We start from the raw sequence: 17,927 nt of genomic DNA, 5'->3' as shown, positions 1-17,927 counted from the left end.
ACACAGCCTTCTGGAAGCCTTTTCACCAAGGTGTGTTTGGTGCGCTGGCCTCCCCCAATTTAAGGCTGGGCAGGAAGTACCTGTGACTGGATTTATAGTCCATAGCTGGGCAACAAGCTTTGTTATCAAGGGAGGGACCCAAGTACTGGCTGCAGAAAATGGAAAATACTGTTCTAGGGGTGGTTACACTGAAATTGCTACTTAAGCACACACACGTACGCACACACAGCTAGACCCATCTTAAAACCGTATCAGCTCACACAGATGCAAAGCAAATGAAGCGCCTGTCTCTTGAACTTCCTCTAAATAACAACAACAAGGTCTGGGCTTGAGTCCCTAAGATGCCCCAACTCACCTGGTTTCCGTCCTTGTGTCTACCTAAGCATTGGATAACTGGCTTCTTCTCCTATACTACTGGTAAGTATTACTCAGAAACAGTCGAGCTTCTCAGAAATATTTTAAGCATGATTCTATTTTTCCCCCACCTCATCTTTAGCACTTAAATCCATGTCTCTGAATCCTGTATTTTTGTCCACCTGGTGAGGTTCAGAAGAGGAAGGCAATGGCCTGGGGCCTGCAGAGCTGCTGACCGAGGTAGGATGGGCGCTGGATGCTCTTTCTGGAGCAGGAAGAGGAAAGCGGGCAGAGAACCAGAGCTGCCCTAAACCCTCTGCAGGGACAGCTTTTGTTACTGCCTTCTTTTAAATTCACTTAAAAACTGGAGGACTAAACAACAGGATTTTGATACGAAGAACAGAACTCATTTACTTAGGACTTATGACTCCTCCTTTCACTAAGAAATTGACATAAACACCTTCCATGAAGGTGCTCCTCCCAGAAGCAGTCAGCCACCCACGTGCCACCCTCTTCCTGCAGCACACCAACCAGCAACAGACTTCAGTTGATTTCTGTTCAGGGTGGATAATTTTACGACCGCTAATTATATCTGCAGCCACATATGGAGAGATAGATATAAAAATAGCCCTTTGTCCTTTTACAAATCGAAGGAAATTTTCAAATATTAACTCTGGCAATCTCCTTACAATCTCCCAGAGGTGGTAGGGTAGGCAAGTAAGTTTTCATGTTCTAAGGCAGCATGAGAGGTTAGGGTGGTGGCTTTCTCAAGGTCAGGCCTACACCTAGAAATACCAAACAGGTGATGGGGACTGGTGTCCTTGAAGTCACACTGCTCTCTCCAGAGGACCAACCCTAAGTTTTGAGGGCAGGGCCTGCATCCAACTTCCTGGTCTTAGAAAGAAGAGTGACTAACACGGAGCAAGAACCCAATGGCGATACCCCACTATCGAAAACTTTCTATCCATGCACCCAGTGTGTGATGAACACAAAACCTCGGTCACGTATGATACTGTGGGTGAGAAAAGGAAAGAACCCAGGTGGCTAGAATCTGCTCACAGTAGAGAACAGTGGAGTGGATTAACAGGCTCCCTCCACAGTCGTTCCAGACTTGGGGTCCTCCCATGCCCATGACCCCTTCCTGCCCAGGTAACCGACAGAAAAGCATTTTACTTCACGTCTCCCATCTCCTCCACATGCAATGGAGATAAACCCCTATTCTGAGCACAACTAGGATGAGCAAGAAGGTAACTCACGTAAAACAATCAGCACAGGGCCCAGTACAGGGTAGGCATTCAGCAGAGGAAGCCAATTTTAGCTTCAGAGTAGGAACTTCCAGGGTCTCTTGTGGTTAACAAGGGGAAAAGTTTTGGCCCCAAAGAAGAAACATTTTGTTGGCCCTGTCCCAGGATTGTGCTCTAAGCAGACACAGACAAAGCCAGGAGTGATGCCCGTTAAAAATTTAACTATATATCATATTCATTTATTATCAATCCACAGGATAATCTGATTGCTACATGAGCTCATAAAAGCTTTTTTTTCACCTTTACAAAATTAAAAAAAAATGTGCCACAAGGATGTAATAACAACTGCTGATAAACAAGAAAAGGAATCTTAAAATTATAAATTTGCTGTAGAAAAGATAAAAAACAATTATATTTTATTTAGAATTTTACCTTGAATAAAATATTCCCCTGTATAAAAAATAAAAAAGCTTGCTCTGGTTAGAATTAGAGTATTTTCGTCTTCAAATCTGGGAATTTGCATAATATTTCCATGATAGTTTTCCTTTGTACCGCGTGGCATTCAAGCATAGCAGATTAGAAAGATTTTTTTTTTTCCTCCAAGCAGTCTTAAAAATGGGACATCTGTGGAGAAGTTCATTTTCTCCTCCTCCTCCTCCTCCAGGATGTGGATCACAGCCTCTGAGGGGAGGAAAAGGAAGAAAGGAACCGTGTGGGAGGGGATGGGAAGGGATGGGTGGAGGGTAAAGGGCAGAGAAGGGGACGATGAATGTGCTGTGGAATAGAGCAAGATCATAAGAAGGCCTATCATAAGTGCTTTAAGATAAGGTGCAGAAGCAGACTGCAGCGTCGCTAGTACTGCCCTATGTACATATTCACAAAGATTAAAAAATTCCAGCTAGTTCACATTTTCTCGTCCATTCTGAAGCATCCACTCCACCACGCTGGCCTTGACCATAGGCAACGCAGCACCTCCACTGCCCGTGTGGCTGTTGGTCCTTGAACTTGAGGGAGTCGCCCTGGGAGATCCAGCAGGCTCTAGAGACACGCGTCTACCAAGGGGCTGGAGTCCTGAGTTAAAAAGAAGCTCCAGGGCTGGAGTTGAACACAGCAATCAATGTTCTATTGTCAAGGCTTTTTCCCTTAGATTTGTCTAAAATAGGTGTCAGAAAGAAAAATAAAACACAAACAAACAACAACACAAAGCCAAGAAATCCCAACAACCACCGGGGAGACTCAAGGGCTTAGCAGCTCTTGACACGGGCCTGGGCGATGTCTGACGTCTTCTTGATGACACTGGCCCGAGTCTCTCGGTCCCGACTGCTGCTGGATGCAGGGGTCACGGAGGGAGTGAGGGGGAGGTCAGGAAACGTGGGCCAGGAGCTGTTGTAAGGCACCGGACAGCTCTCCTCCTTGATGGTGACCTGGAGATCCGGCTTGTTGGAAGTGACGAAGGTCGCCATGCTGGGCAGCAGATAGGTGCTCCGTGTCCCCATGTTGCTGAGGTACTGTTTACCTTCAATGTTCCTCTTCCGCCAGTGTGGTCTCCCCTTTCAAAGAAAATAATCCAGATATATATGTTCTTTTCCTTCCTCTGGATGCCTTTTAAAAAATGTGCCACCAAGGGTGGGCACAACCTGTAATCCTAGTAATTTAGGAGACTGCAGCAGGAGGATCACAAATTCCAGGCCAGCCTGGGCAACTTAGGGAGACCCTGCCTCAAAAAAATTCACAAAAGGCCTGCAGTACAGTGCTTGCCCAGCATGTGCAAGGCCCTGGGTTCAATCTCCAGTTCTCATGTGCGGGTGTTAGAATCACATTTTTTTAAAGTTAATGCAATGAACAAAAGCTTAGCAACTGTACATCCTTCAACTGAAATCTATACCCAGTTCTTCATACCCCAAGCAATGGTTTCTCTTCTCTTTTTATCAGTTCCCACTTGCTAACTCCAAGAAATATGGCTAAGGATATTCTATGAAGGCAGGAAAAGAAAGGGGAAGCTTGCTTTTCGACTCCTCTATGCTCTAGGCACCCACACAGACCATTCAATATGCTTCCGGCCATGATGGACAGTCGGTCAGGGCAACTTAGTCCTCACTGCTGGCCCAATTAGATCTTTGAGTCAACCTGCATTTTCAGAGGAAAGGAAATGAGGAACTCTCGAATAGATAGCGAGTGCCCTTGATTGTTTTCAAATGTGTCCAGCTTAGAGATGCAGGTGCTCAACAAACAGGGGCCCTGTACAGAGGATGGCTTCATTCAGAGTAAAAGGTAATTTTCTGACCTTGAAGAAGAATATATGTGAATGTAGCCACTGTCTTCTCAGAATTCCCACACTTTATTATAATGTATTGAAATCATTAATTGTGAAATCATTAATTCAACAAACCATTAGCTTCTCTCTTCCTCTCCCTCACTCTCTGCTTTCTTCCTCTCACCCCCTTTTCTCTTTCCATCATCATTTACAGCCATTTCCTGCCATTGTGTGGGCCCAGCTATAGGAGGGAAGTCGGAAATAGTCAGACTGGGAATCAAGATTGGACAGCGCTGGCCTCTGGGCAGGATCACGGAGGGAGGGAACCCATGGATGTGTGGAGGTAACTTTGCTAAGCTCTTCCTGGCTTGAATTTCTGGTCATTGCTTTTGGCCGGGCAGGACATTCTATTTCTGCTGGTGAATTAGGATGTTGACAGTGATAAGAATATCAACATTTCCTAGCCTCAATTTCAGTTTCCTTTTCCTGCTGTCATAGCCTCTCTTTCTGAGGATGACATTTTATCCCTTTTCCTCCCATTTGGTGCCCAACAATTTTATAACTTGAAATCTAGAAGGGTGGTGAATTTCAGGTCATGCATATTTTAACAGACACACAAAAACATCCACAAGTAAAACAGGATCACAAGCACAGGCACGTGGGTCGGAGCAGGAAGCAGGCTCACCTCAGCGCTCTCCTCGTCGCTGGGCACGCTGTCGGTAGTTTCGCTTTCTGTTCAAAGAGAGAAAAACATAGGACCATTATTTGTTCCTGTTGCTCAAGTTATTTTGAAGCTCAGGCAGTGTTGATAAAAGATATATCAGCACTTCTTTTCCAAAAGAGAAATGGGTAACCAAATTCATCAAGTCCCCCCCTTTATAAGATCAAACACTTCTATGTGGACAAGCTGGAGGGAGTTTGAATGACTTGGGCCCCCAAGAGAAAGCAGGTGGAGAATGAAGGGGAGGCACACTTCCCAAGAGCCAGCCAGCATGGGGTGCTGTCCCTGTGGCGCCCTTTTCTCCCTATAGCTCTGGCCATGATGCCCCATGCCATCCTCTTCCAGTCCATGTCAGTCATCATGGGGAAGTCCCAACTCAGAGTGAACATTTTCCAAGAAGTCTTCCTACATCATTCCCATTCTACTCAGACCCGCCTTACCCCACATCTGGTTAATCACTATCTTAGATTCTTAAGAGTTGCCTCTTCCACCTGGGTGACCACAGGTAGACAGACTTTCAGGTGGCCTCAGATCGTCATCTGGTATTCAATTTTTTGGAACCTCCTCCTCTTGAGTGTGAGTGGGACCTGTGACTTGCTTTTAACCAACAGAATACAGCAAAGGATCCAGGTTTTACATCTCCATGATCATGTCACATAAGACGGAACCTGTCCTTTTGAGAAGACTCCTGCTTGCTGGTCCCATTGGGGAAGCTCACAAGGAAAAGGACCAAGGGCCAAGTCTGGTTCAACAACCAGTGAGGAACTAAACTCTGTCAAAAACCACCTGAGCTTGGAACTGAACCTCTTCCCAGCTGAACCTCAGATGAGACAGCAGCCCCAGCCAACACCCTGATGGCAGGTCAGTGAGATTCTGCTGCAGAGAACCCACCTGAGCCACACCTGGACTCATGATCCACAGAAACTGTGGGATAAGAACTGTGTATTGTGTTAAGCCATTAAGTCTGTAGTCACACTGTCATTAAGCAACAGATAACTAACCAGTTACTATCCTGATTCCACTTGCCAGCTGTGAGACACGGAGCCAATTTCCTAATTCCTGGGAGCTACATATATGTTTCTCATCTGAAAAAATGGGGAGTGTCCTTCACTTCCACCTTCCAAGGAGGACTGTGTGATGAGTGAGTGAAAAGGGTTAAGGAAAGGCCTACCATGGGGCCTCGCACAGCATAGATAAGGAACTGGAGTTATTCAACATCGAATTTGCATGACAGGCCTGTTGAACAGAGTCAAAATGAATGCACCGAAGGTGGAACTTCCAAACCATAGACTCTTAGGAATCTTTCCATTTGGGACATTTATATTTTAGTGGAGGCCTGAAGAGAAATTGTAATAATGAATATTTGTGGAGTGCTAGGGCCAGGCGGGGCCACAGCCTTTGCATGTAGGCTTTGTTTAGACCTTATAAGGATTCAGAGTTGGACAGCAGGTACTATCGTCCCTCTATATGTAGAAATGCTAGTGTGTTCTAGAGCCTTCCACACTCTTCTACCGTGTCCCTGATGAGGAACTGGCTTCCAATCTCACATCTTCCTTGTGGGACAAGATGGCTGCAGCCCAGACTTGAGTCCTTTCCACCACCCAGAGCATGAGCTACAGATCAGACTCCCTATACATCATTAAAGGCTAAAGAACAGACAACTCATGCCATAGTTGCATTCCTTGGCCCAACAGCAAGCCTGTGGACCCCGCAGATCCCACAGGGCGCATTCTGCATGTTTCTCAGCCATTGTTCTCCAGGAGCTCTGCAAAGGCCTGGGTCATAGCTAGGGCTGAGACATGAGCAGCCAAAGGACAGGCGTCTGCACTCCGTGAACGGAGCATGTTTCCCCAAAGCACAGCTGGAGCATCAGATGCCAAAAGAAGGGTCGAGGCTTAGCTGACAATGATCCCAGCTACGAAGACCAAAGGACAACAATAAGCACATGAAATATTCCAGACAGAAACAAATGAAGAGCAATAGAAAAGGAAACCTCCCTCCAAACATAACCCCACACAAGCCCAGTCTCCAGAGGAGGCAAGAGGCTGGGCTGCTGCTCCCAAGAAGGAAAAAGAGGAACAGAGATGTTGAGAAACTTGCCAAAGTCACGGACTGAGTCAGCACAGAGGACAGAAAACAAAACTGCACTTCTGATTCCAGGGACACCCATCAAACACAGCAACTCTGCTTCCCTATTGGCTCTGTCTCTGGCAAAAGTTCAAGATCCCCTTTCCATTTTTATGCTTAGCTTTGTTTGTGCTCTGAAGCTCAAGTTTCCCTTCTTTCCAAGCATGCCAAGCCCCCTTCATTCTTAACGACCCTCCATAAATACCATGATCTTCCGTTCCTTTCCCTTCAAATAAAAATGTAAACAAATGCCACCTGGCATACTTTGGGGGCTGGAGCCTCAGGAAAATGAGCAATTGACACCAAGGTTCTGGGACTCTATCAAGCCCAAGCTGCAGTTACTGGAGGGTTTGGAAATCAGATCCTGGGTTAAGAGTCCTTGGTAAGCCAGGTGCTGGGGTACATCCCTGTAATTCCAGAGGCTTGGGAGGCTGAGGCAGGAGGATTGCAAGTTCAAGGCCATCTTCAGCAACTTGGTAAGGCCCTATGCAACTTAATGAGACCCTGTCTCAAAAAAAAATTAAAAATTAAAAAAGGGCTGAGGATGTAGCTTAGTGGCAAAGTGACTCTAGGTTCATGTTCTGGTAGCAAAAAAAAAAAAAAAAAAAAAAAAAGACTCTTTGGTCTCCTTGCACGGACCATGAATATGATCAGAATGTCCATTTTCACTAAATACCTAGTTTTCAACTTCAGGGGGAAAGCTGTGGATGAGAAAACGAACACATTGATATTTATTTCTCATGTTCTGGACTTTTGGTTTCAACGAACACAGAAGCTGGTGGAAGACCTTCATTTCTAAATGAAGATGGACTGCTTCTGAAGTAGTTATGAAGACTCTAAATTAGAAACTAAGTGTTGTGGTTTGGATCTTAAATGTCTTTAAAGGATCACGTGTTGAAGATGTGGACCCCAGACAATGGCAGTATTGGGAGCCAGTGGAACCTGTAGGACAGGGGGCCTTGCAGAAGGAAGTGAGGTCACTGGGGGCACGCCCCAGCTCCTCTTCTCCCATGCTCTACCACTGAGCTACACCTCCAGCCCTTCAGTTGTTTATCTCAGGTATTTTGTCAGTGAAAAAAGGCTGACTACCACACTGATGTCTCCAGCTTTTGTTGTTTGAAAAAAGTGGCCTTGATGGAGACACCTGAGGTTCCCACCTAAGGACCCCAGAGTCTTCTCTCCAGACCAACAGTGGTTCTCAGGGCTACTCCCAAATGGCTGCTCAAAGTGCTCACTTCCTCTGTCTCTCGGTTCTACTCTGCCACTGCCGTTTCCACGGTGACTTCTTACATGATAAATGAGTTCACTGCGGCCGCTGCTGCTTCCAGATTCATGTCACTCTGAAATACCAACACGCATTACTTCATTTTGCCTTTTGATTAGTCTGGATCTTGTAAAAACTAATTTCAAAAACAATGGAATAAAAACAATTGGAGTTGCTTTATAAGCATAATCCGAATAAGCAGGAAGTGCTGACACAATAGTTAATAGGTATGTGAGTAATTCACTTAACTTTCTGGTTTATATCCCTGAAAGAAGCTAAAGTAAAAGGTTGGGAAGCAGTATAGATCAGATGACTTCAAAGATTCTTCCAGAGCATCAGTTCTAGGATGTACTGTCTGGGTTCACATTCTCCTTTAGCCCATTTTTTTTTAAAATATATTTTTTAATAATGTTGTATTTTTTTTTACCTTTATTTATTTGTATGTGGTGCTGAGGATTGAATCCAGTGCCTCACACATGCTAGGCAAGCGCTCTACCACTGAGCCACAGCCCAGTTTTTAACACCTCCCTGAGAATATACATTGCTAAGCCATTTCAGGAACATTATGGAAAGAAAAATGATTATGTAATGCATTTTTGCACTATATGATATCTAGCACATTTTCCGAAAGGCTCTTGTTCAAAACTGACAAAAGATTTCTTTCCATCAATCATTTCCTCAATTACTTTCACTAGAAGACTCAGCTGAATGGTTCAAATTAGAATCCCCTTAGTGTCAAAGCTAATGGATCTCTGCTCTACCAACAGCTTGAAAGCCTGATGTGGTTTCCTTAAGGACCCAAAGTCCTCGCTGATGGTTATTGGTCAGTATAATCTCTATTCTCTGGATTACAACCAGTTAATTCTTTGTATATTGCTTCCTTTTCAAGGCTATTCTCCACACCCCCACCACACACACACACCGCCCCCCCCAAATACTACTGTGGTACTCTTTTACAAAACCATCAATAACCTAATCTAATCCTGGTGTCACAGATCAGGCAAAAGGAACTTCATGGTAGACATGAAGTTTAAAAGAAAAAGAAAAAAAAAAATTAAAACAAAAACGAGGGCAAGAGATGTGGCTTAAAGCATTTGTCTAGCATGCATGAGGCCCTGGGCTCAATTCCTAGTACCACAAACAAACAAACAAATAAGATGACTATCCCTGAGCTTCCCTAGGATGGGCTTTGGAACATTCCTTCCCAGTATGAAAATATTACAAATCAAACTAGAATTTTATGTTGTCTTAAAACATCCAATGCAAGTACTTCTCTGAGTTGTTACTGCATACCGTCTCTTCTCTTTCTCACCGTGATATTTTAGACTGAGAAGGCAGATTTGCAAAACTGAATGTGGTTTTGTAACACTACTGGGATTATATTTCATGACCAGTAGGGGGAAAATATAGCAAGTGACCTCCAACTAGCAATTTCCTTAACAGGTAAATGAATGCAAGTGGTTAGGAGGTTGAATTGGGTTTGAATAGCCTGAACAAAGGAATTCTGTCATGAAAAACAGGCAAACAGCCCATTCTACTGAGGAACATAAGACTAAAAGACCTCTACTAGCCATGGTCAGTAACTGATGAATGTCTGTAAGCTCTAGAAAAGCAGCAGCAATGGAACATTTTGGCTCCATCTAATAAACTTCCCTCTAAAAGATTCTGGAGAATTCAGACAATGAAAACAATGGAAAGATCCAGAGGCCAGTCTGAAAAGCCAGGCTCCAACAAAACCTCCCGCTGCCGGTCATCCCGGTACTGGAATCCTTGTTTTGAAATCTATGCAAATATCCTGAAAAGGGTAATGAAATTTTCATTTCTCTCTGCAGGGATCAGCTAGCTGTTCTTGGGATTCTCCTGCTAAAGCAAAATGCCACTGCTGGAACCCCTGCAAGAAGAGATCTTTCCAGAATCCCCAAGGAAGACTTCAGAAAAGACCTGATCCGCAGGTAAACATGAAAGTCAGCTCTCAAGCTCAAATACCCTTTCGCCTGCCAAAAGAAACCCTATTCATACATGGTAACAATGCCAGCAGCAACATGACATAGAAGAAAGCCATGGGATTTTTAGCCATAGTTATATAAATATGAGCAAAATGTCTTAGTCCTTCACATTTCAGGTACCTCTACTCCATGGTTAAGACCTAAACACTCGTCTCCACCTCCTACGGTGGCTTCCTATAAGTATCAAGGAAGTGGATGTGTCCAGGGCAGCACTGAAGTGTGAGGGGTCAAGCCCAGGCCATTGGCATCAGCTACACACAGATGCTGTCTGTGTCACCAGTTTTTCATACCTGGACAGACTGCTTAACCCGCTTCGGCTTAGATTCCTCATTTAAAAAAAATCTTGTTGTTGTTGTTATTATTATTATTATTTTGGTGGGGTTCTTTCTTTTGTTCTTCAAACCTAGAGCTTTGCTAATGCAAGGCAGATGCTTTGCTACTGAGCTACATCCTAGCCCTAGATTCCTCATTTTAAGAGAGAATAATGATGGTATTCCAGCTAACAGGGTTATTTTCTTGATAATTAAGCAAGTCAGTCAACACCAAGCATCTAGCATATTCCCATGGCACAATAAACATGCAACAAATAATACAGTTACTGGAAACTGGCTAAGACCAAATCCGGCCTGGCACATAGAAGAGTTCAAAATAGGTTTGATGAATGAACAAGTGATGACAAGCTTATCACATTTGACAGATTATTCCTTTAGCCAAGGTTTGTTCCCACCTTGCTTTCATGTTCCTAACACAAGAGCAATTTAGGACATAGGCTAAGTGAAATAAGCCAATTGCCAAAGGTCAAATACTATATGATTCCACTCATAAGAGCTACCTAGAGTAGCCGAATTCATAGAGACAGAAAGTAGATTGGTGGTTGCCAGGGGCAGGGTGGAGGGGGAGTGTTTAATGGGTACAGAGTTTCAGTTCTACAAGATGAAAAGAATTCTGGAGACAGTGGTGGTTAAGGGTTGCCCAACACCATGAATGCACTTAATGCCACTGAGTTATACCTGGAAAAATAGCAAATTTGTGCTATATGTATTTTACCACAATTTAAAAAATAAGTTAAAAAAGAAAGTAGGCACTCATGGAAGATGAGGTTAATTTAGTGTCTGTTAATATATATAAACAACCAGGCATTTGAATCCACTCTCAATTGTCATGCTGTTTCTGTGCCAGTCACTGGGGTGGCACCCTAGCTGGAAGACACTCTCCTTGGCAGTCTGCAAACACCGGGAAGAATCCCCAACCATTTCCTAGAGCTAACTGTAGTTTCCCAGGAGAGGGCCTCTGCTTTTTATTTTTAATATATGCAAGCAATAACACTGCTCAGAATTTAAATTTCCTAATTATAATTGAGTTCCAAAAAATTAAATGGAGATCATTAGGAAAATACAAGATGAAGTCATGTTGGTAAAGGAGCCATCATTTTCCTGAAACTGTTTCTAATCCTCTGACTCTGTCTGGACAGATTCCTGAAATTATGGGACCAGTTCTGTGGGGAATTATAAATGGGTTCCGTTGTTTGGACCCATTGGAAGCCGAAATAGATAGGAAAAAAAAGGGAGAAACCAATGGAAGTGACTGATAAACCTGGTGGAATGACATGGCTTTAACAATGACCTTGAGGTCTGAAAGCTGAGTTGAAATCCTGGCCCAAACATTTAATGGCTGTGTGGGGCCCTTAGCATCTGAAAAGAAAGGAATTGGAAAGATGATTTCTAAGGTCCCATTCTAGCTTAATCAATTTGAGATTCCATTAAAACACTCTGTCAAAAAATTTAACTTTGATGAACCACCTTCCCCCAAGAAATCTTATTTGTTAGTCCTGGATGAACATGTCGTGGGCAATCGTGCAGAGAATGCTGTGAACATGTTATCTAGCTGAAAACAAAAAAGTGTCCAAGATGATGCTGGTCAAGAAAATCAAATAACTCCAACAAGAAGAATTCCTAGGACAGAGAGGAGATGCTCTGTTGAGTAGTGAGATGGGGTGGAGCTAGACTAAAGGATGGCTCTGCTCTCTTCCCCCTTCAGTCCCCAGTTTTCCCTCCTGCCCACTCACCTGCGTAGGAAGAAACGGGGGAAATCTGCAGAGGGTACAGCTCACTCATGCTGACTGGCTGCTCATCACTCTCGGTGGTCACCTCCACAACTTGGCAAATGTCTGGCGGATTAGTAACAATCTCTTGATCCTCGATGGTGCTGTCCAGATGGGACTGTCCTACAACTTCAAAGGAAAGAGAACCATCATGCACCACTGTCTCCTGCCCTCACAATTCTAATACACACTCTCAAGAAAGAAAATCTTCCCCCACAGAGACAGCTTGGCAGCCAGGAGTGAGATTCCTGGTCACCACATGTCACCTGCCATGAAGCTGAAGAACAGACCTGAGAGCTGGGTTAATATTACTAGAGAAGCCTCCTACCGTCACCTGGCTCCCAGTGCAAGGTGGCAGTGTCCTACCTAGATCATCAAGAGTTTCAAACTCAATCCAGTCAGGCTGGATCCAGACCTAACCCCAGGCCAGATGTAACAGTGCTTTGAACTTGACCTATTCCTGCTCTCTGCTTTTGCTCAAGGAATATCCTGTACTTATTTTCTAAGAACTTTGGTCCAGAGAGACGTTATCAAACCTCAATGAGAAGAAAAACCATGAAAATCCACCCCATTGTGTTATTTTAAGTCATGGGGGAGGGGGCTCTATTCATACTCTCAGCTTCTTCCTTCTCTGAATATGACCAATTGGCCAAAATACCAAAACAATGTTAAAAGTTGGCTCTCCAATTCTAACAAGCATTAACTGCGTCTCCAAAACAGAATGCTAAGATGAATTCTGACCATCACTAGCTTTGCAACTGCCTCAATATTCTTTTATTAAATTTTAAATTTTGAAACAATTAAAAACTAACATTAGTTGTAAGAAATATTACAGACAGGGTAGGAGCTGTAGCTCAGTGGCAGAGCACTTGCCTAGCATGTGTGAGGCACTGGGTTTGATCCTCAGCACCACATAAAAATAAATAAAATAAAGGCATGCTGTCCATCTACAACAACAAAAATTTTTTTAAGTTTAAAGAAAGAAAGAAAAAATACAGAGAGATCATGTGTGCCCTTTAGTCTATTTCCTCCAACAGTACCATCTTATAAAAACTAGAATTTGATATCATAATCAGATACTGACATTGGTGAAAGTCCACCATCTTGTTGAGATCTCCTAAATTTTACTTGTGTTCCTGTATGTGAGTGTGCATACTTAGTTCTATACAATTTTTATCACATAGGTAGTTTCAAGTACCTACTACTACAGTCAAAATACTAACAAGTTCTGTGAAAGTATTTCTCATGTTACCATACCCACTTTCCTTCAGGACCTCCCTGTCCACTGTCTTCTCTCTAGCCCCTGGCAACCATTCATCTGTTCCATTTCTATATTTTTGTTATTTCAAGGATGTTACATAAATGGACTCATACAGTAATCCTTTGGGATTGGCATTTTTCACTCAGCATAATTCCCTGGAGAGTCACCCAAGGTCCTGTGTGTGTGCCAATAGTTGGTTCTTCTTTACTGGCCGAGTGGTATTCCATGGTATGGTGTACTTCATCTGTTTAACTATTCACCCACTGAAGGATGTCTGGGTTGATACCAGTCTTTAGCTATTACAAATAAGGGTGCTATGAACGTTGGTGTTCAAGTTCTGCATGAACATAAGTTTCCATTTCTCTGGGATAAATGCCCAAGAGTGCAACTGCCAGCTCATATGGGAATTGCATGTTGAGTTTTACAAGAAACGGCCAAACTGTTTCCCAGAGCGGCTGTACATTTATATTCTCACCAGCAATGACTGAGTCATCTAATATCTCTGTGTCCTCACCAGCATTTAGCATTGTCATTATTTTTTATTTTAGCCATTCTGATAGGTAAGTAATGATATTCCATTGTATTTTTAATTTAAATGTCCCAAATGCCCTGTCCTAATTTTACAGAGAATTGACCTTATACTCCTGTTGGCAGTTGATTAGATGAAATGTCCCTGAAAATTGGCTCCAATTAATAAAGGAGAAGATAATAGGATAGTAATTGGGAGGTAGAGCAATATTTTCCCAAGGTCCTCAAAAGCATTCGCCACCATAATCGATGTTATACTAACAATGTGTGTAAGTTCTTTTAACATTTAAACCCATGAGAATGACAGGGAAGCCATCATTATCCTGTTAAAGATGAAAACACTCCAACACAGAGAGGGAGAGTGTCCTGTTCAAACTCACACAGCTTGGATTTTATGCAGTGCCCTTTGTTCCTGTCCTTTTCCTCCCACTTCTGCAACTATACAATATTCAGGTTAGGCAGGAAGGAGCCCCATTGCCGTCTCCTGGAATTGGGAACTGGCTCTTGTTTCAGTCACTCAAAGTTTCTTATTGGCGCCTAGTTGTTTTAAGTCCCTGTTGTAATTACTTTGGGGGTGATGAGAACCTTATCTGATTTCTACTCAGGGAAGGTTTCAGAGTACAGTGGGAATTCCTAGGTTTTGTAACAAAGAAAAGAAGGCACCGAAGAGGCTGGGAACGGGGCTGGGGATGTGATAGGATGTGACAGGAGTTCACAAAGCCACAGCAAACAGAATGGAAGGGAAATGGGATTCTGTTAGGTTTTCCTGGCAGGGATATAATTAAAGAAGAGGCAAGCAGGCTATTTATGGCAAGCAGACTCCCAAATTCTGCTTTCACCCTTCAGACTATCCCATTTGAGTGTGAGGGCATGGATTATGCAGGTCATCAGGCTCCGACTGAGTGCCCACAAGGACCCCTCCCAAGGTTTCCTTTGCCATTTCTCCCTAGTCAATAAAGTGGCAGGAAAAGAAAACAAAGTCCTATCCAGTCCCGAGTCCTAAGAGGCACTTGGTGGGTGGAGACAGAAACCAAGCAAGCACTGTGAGTGTGTGTGTGAGTGTGTGTGTGTGTGTGTGTGTGTGTGTGTGTGTGTTTGAAGAGGGAAGGCACCATGCAAAGTCGAGTGCACCAAGGCAACAAAGGTCTCATGGAGCACCTGCTTGCAAGGTCCCTGTTATCCAGTACCAGGAGGGGCGGCAAGAGAGCCCCAGAGACAAGAGGGTTGCTAAGGAGTCTAGTAGGCGATTAGGCAGCACCAAGTGAGCTAAAGCTTACGGCAGTGAATATGGAGAAGGAGGGGAAGGCAAGAGGGAGAACACGAGATGAAAGCTGAGGAGCTGAAGTATTTCTTTCCAGTTCAAGGAATTCAGTGAGAGTGGGAGGTAGAGCAATGGGAATTTGTTGAGGGCCACAGCCAGTCGGAATGGCCCCTGGCATTTTGCCAATAGTATTGGTTGAGAGGCGAGGCATTAAGATGATGCTGGATTGATTCAATTGTATATTAGACCTTTACTGTTTGCTTTGGATCCTCTACTTTGGAGTTCTCTCGGGGATTCCTGGAGAGTTCACATTGGTTGGGGAAGTGCCGGAGGAGGGATTTCCGGTTGGTAGTTCCTGGAGGAGCAGTGTGGGTGGCATTTGGGAGAGTTCCTGGGGAGCATGTGTGGAGTGTGCTGGTGGAGTTCAGAAATAAAGTTTGCTCCTGCTTCAGTGGCTCGTGATTTGAGCCCAGCCAGACTGTGGCAGGAGTTATCCAGAATGCCCATTTTCTGGAGCCTTCTTGATCACTCCGGCACCTATAGACCTGTGTCTGCTCTGCACACCTCTCACTCTCCGTCCTTGGAACTCAGCCCAAACCACACCATGACAGGACCTTGTGGCATTCCTTGACTTTCTGTTTCATATTTCTTGTTAATTCTGTAAATTTTCACTTAACTTTTTAGCTGTATATACCATATCTCTTCAACCCAATCATGGCTCCTGAGAGCTGAGAACCAGCATTAGAACTTTTGCATCCTGTCAGGACACATGCTCACAGGTGGCACCAGGGAGGAGCGACAAATCTCCGCCCAAAAAACACATGAATGGAAGGTTGAGGCTCACAGGCTGGAGATGAGATCATGCAGAAATTCACAACTTGCAAATGTGGACTGTGACAATTAATGCTTTCTAGAACGTTCCAAGATTCACAGCCAATGGACTCTAATTTAAACTTAAATGCAGCAATGAAGACCTAGGCTATGCTGCTGTGTGGGGGCTGGGGGAGAACATGTTTGGGGGTGACAAAAATGTTCTGACTGGAGTATGGTGGTCACACAACTGAGTGTACCTGTCAAAACATTAAGAACTGTACCCCCAAAAGGAATCAGGGGCACTGTATTTCACTTAACATACATGATCTCAGATGAAAAAAGCAGATCAGTGCCTGTACTCAAATTTTAAGAATATCCCGAGTGCTAGTGACTAGGACAGAATAGTAGTAAGCTTTGGTTTTCTGGGCCAAGATCTAGAAAGCCCGTTTTTATAAGTACATTATCTCCGAGGCCACGCTTCTCCCATGGGAATTCACTGCTGCATGCCTCAGTAAGGGATGAGCACTCCTCTCCATCCCAACCTCACTGAGGGCACTTCAGGAAATTTCCAGCTTGAGACAAAGCCCCTGGGACAAACAGGGAAATCAAAACATTTGAGATTCTCTCTAGATACGCTTCACTGCCATCACTAACCTGTCTCTCTCTGTGGCCATCCTCTGGGCACTGGTCAGTGACCTGACTGGAAATATGAACAGGAAACCTAGCTTCCTGAGCTCATGCCTTAGCCTCTCCTGCCTATCTGCCCCCCACCCCATCTCTCAGTCCTACAGGGAAGGAACAGTCATGATCCTCATTTTAGACATAATGAAATAACAGCATGAGAACTAAATACCTAATTCAAGGTCAGACAGCCAGGAAGTGGCAGAACCAGGATTCAAGGTCAGCTTAACCTGACCCCCAAGTTTCTATTCCTCTGTGACACAGTCTCAAAGCATTAATGAAGTTCAACCTGAGCTCCTCTCCAGCTTTCTAAGCCCCTCTGAGGGGAAAAACTTGCAGTTTCACCTTAATGAATCTTTGAGCCCCTAACCACCAGTGACATTTCTTTTCAACAGTTCTCTAATGGCTGGAGGAGCTAGAAATCCACCAAACCCCTCCATCTTAGTCAGATCAGCCTATCATGCAAATTCAGCCACAGGAGGGTAATTTTATCTCAATCTAGTTGCTGAGAATTACAACAACATTATTCATGGCTGGTTACTGATGAACCGGTTTGATAGCTTGAAAGGTCATTCTTACTTTATTAACAATTGTTGACTTAGTGTAGGGCTCCACCTGAGAAAGCAGCTCACTCCCAGGCTCAAAAGCTGAGACTATTAAAAACAGAAAGGCCCTTGGAGGTGGGTTTGTCCTATCGTTTTACTTTTGAAAAAGCTGAAACTGGAGGCCAGGTAAATTGCCAAGGTCACCCAGGTGGCCCTACAGAGTCGAGAATTAAACTGGCCAGCAAAGCTTATGAAATCAGACCATCAGCATCAACCACAGGGTGAAATTTCTCCTGGACCTTACACGAGAATGTGAGTGTTGGAACCATTAATACCAGCCCTGATGACGCAGCTTATGGAGGCTACTTTTCCTACTCAAACACACTTTAATTTGATTTTGATAATATCATAATCATATTTACCACCTTCTACCCAGAGAATGATTCATCCATGTCTCCTTTCTTCCTCACTAAATCTCTGTAAGGTAGACAGGATCAATATTATTATTTCTGTTTAAATAGGGCAGTATGTAAAATTGTGGATGTGTAACCGACGTGATTCTGCAATCTGCATTTGGGGTAAAATTGGGGGTTCATAACCCACTTCAATCTAATGTATGAAGTATGATATGTCAAGAGCTTTGTAAAGTTGTGAACAACCAATAAAAAAATAAATAAATAAATATATATATATTTAAATTTCTGTTTATATATCTTTATTTCAATTTTAAAAATAATAACAAGTGTGTTATTATCAATTTATATGTA

The 17,927-nt window shown here is 43.6% G+C and overlaps 1 protein-coding gene across 9 annotated transcripts in view; it reads right to left on the bottom strand.

Annotated features, from left to right (window-relative positions):
• Positions 1–2,012: 2,012 nt before the first annotated feature.
• IRF2 (interferon regulatory factor 2) overlaps positions 2,013–17,927 on the bottom strand; it is an 86,426-nt gene continuing 70,511 nt past the window's right edge. For all 9 annotated transcript variants that reach the window (XM_081269017.1, XM_081269013.1, XM_081269015.1 and 6 more), the window contains 3 exons: positions 12,036–12,200; positions 4,538–4,584; positions 2,013–3,148 (listed from right to left, as the gene is read on the bottom strand). In XM_081269017.1, the coding sequence (XP_081125143.1) occupies positions 2,843–3,148; positions 4,538–4,584; positions 12,036–12,200 (518 nt within the window). In that variant the 3' untranslated portion in view covers positions 2,013–2,842. The remainder of the gene's footprint in view (positions 3,149–4,537; positions 4,585–12,035; positions 12,201–17,927) is intronic.

The sequence above is a fragment of the Spermophilus citellus genome (assembly GCF_964194105.1).
Source record: "Spermophilus citellus genome assembly, chromosome: 16".
NCBI lineage: Eukaryota > Metazoa > Chordata > Mammalia > Rodentia > Sciuridae > Spermophilus > Spermophilus citellus.
Note: the sequence above shows the minus strand (reverse complement) of the source record. Positions and strands in the feature narration are given on the sequence as shown.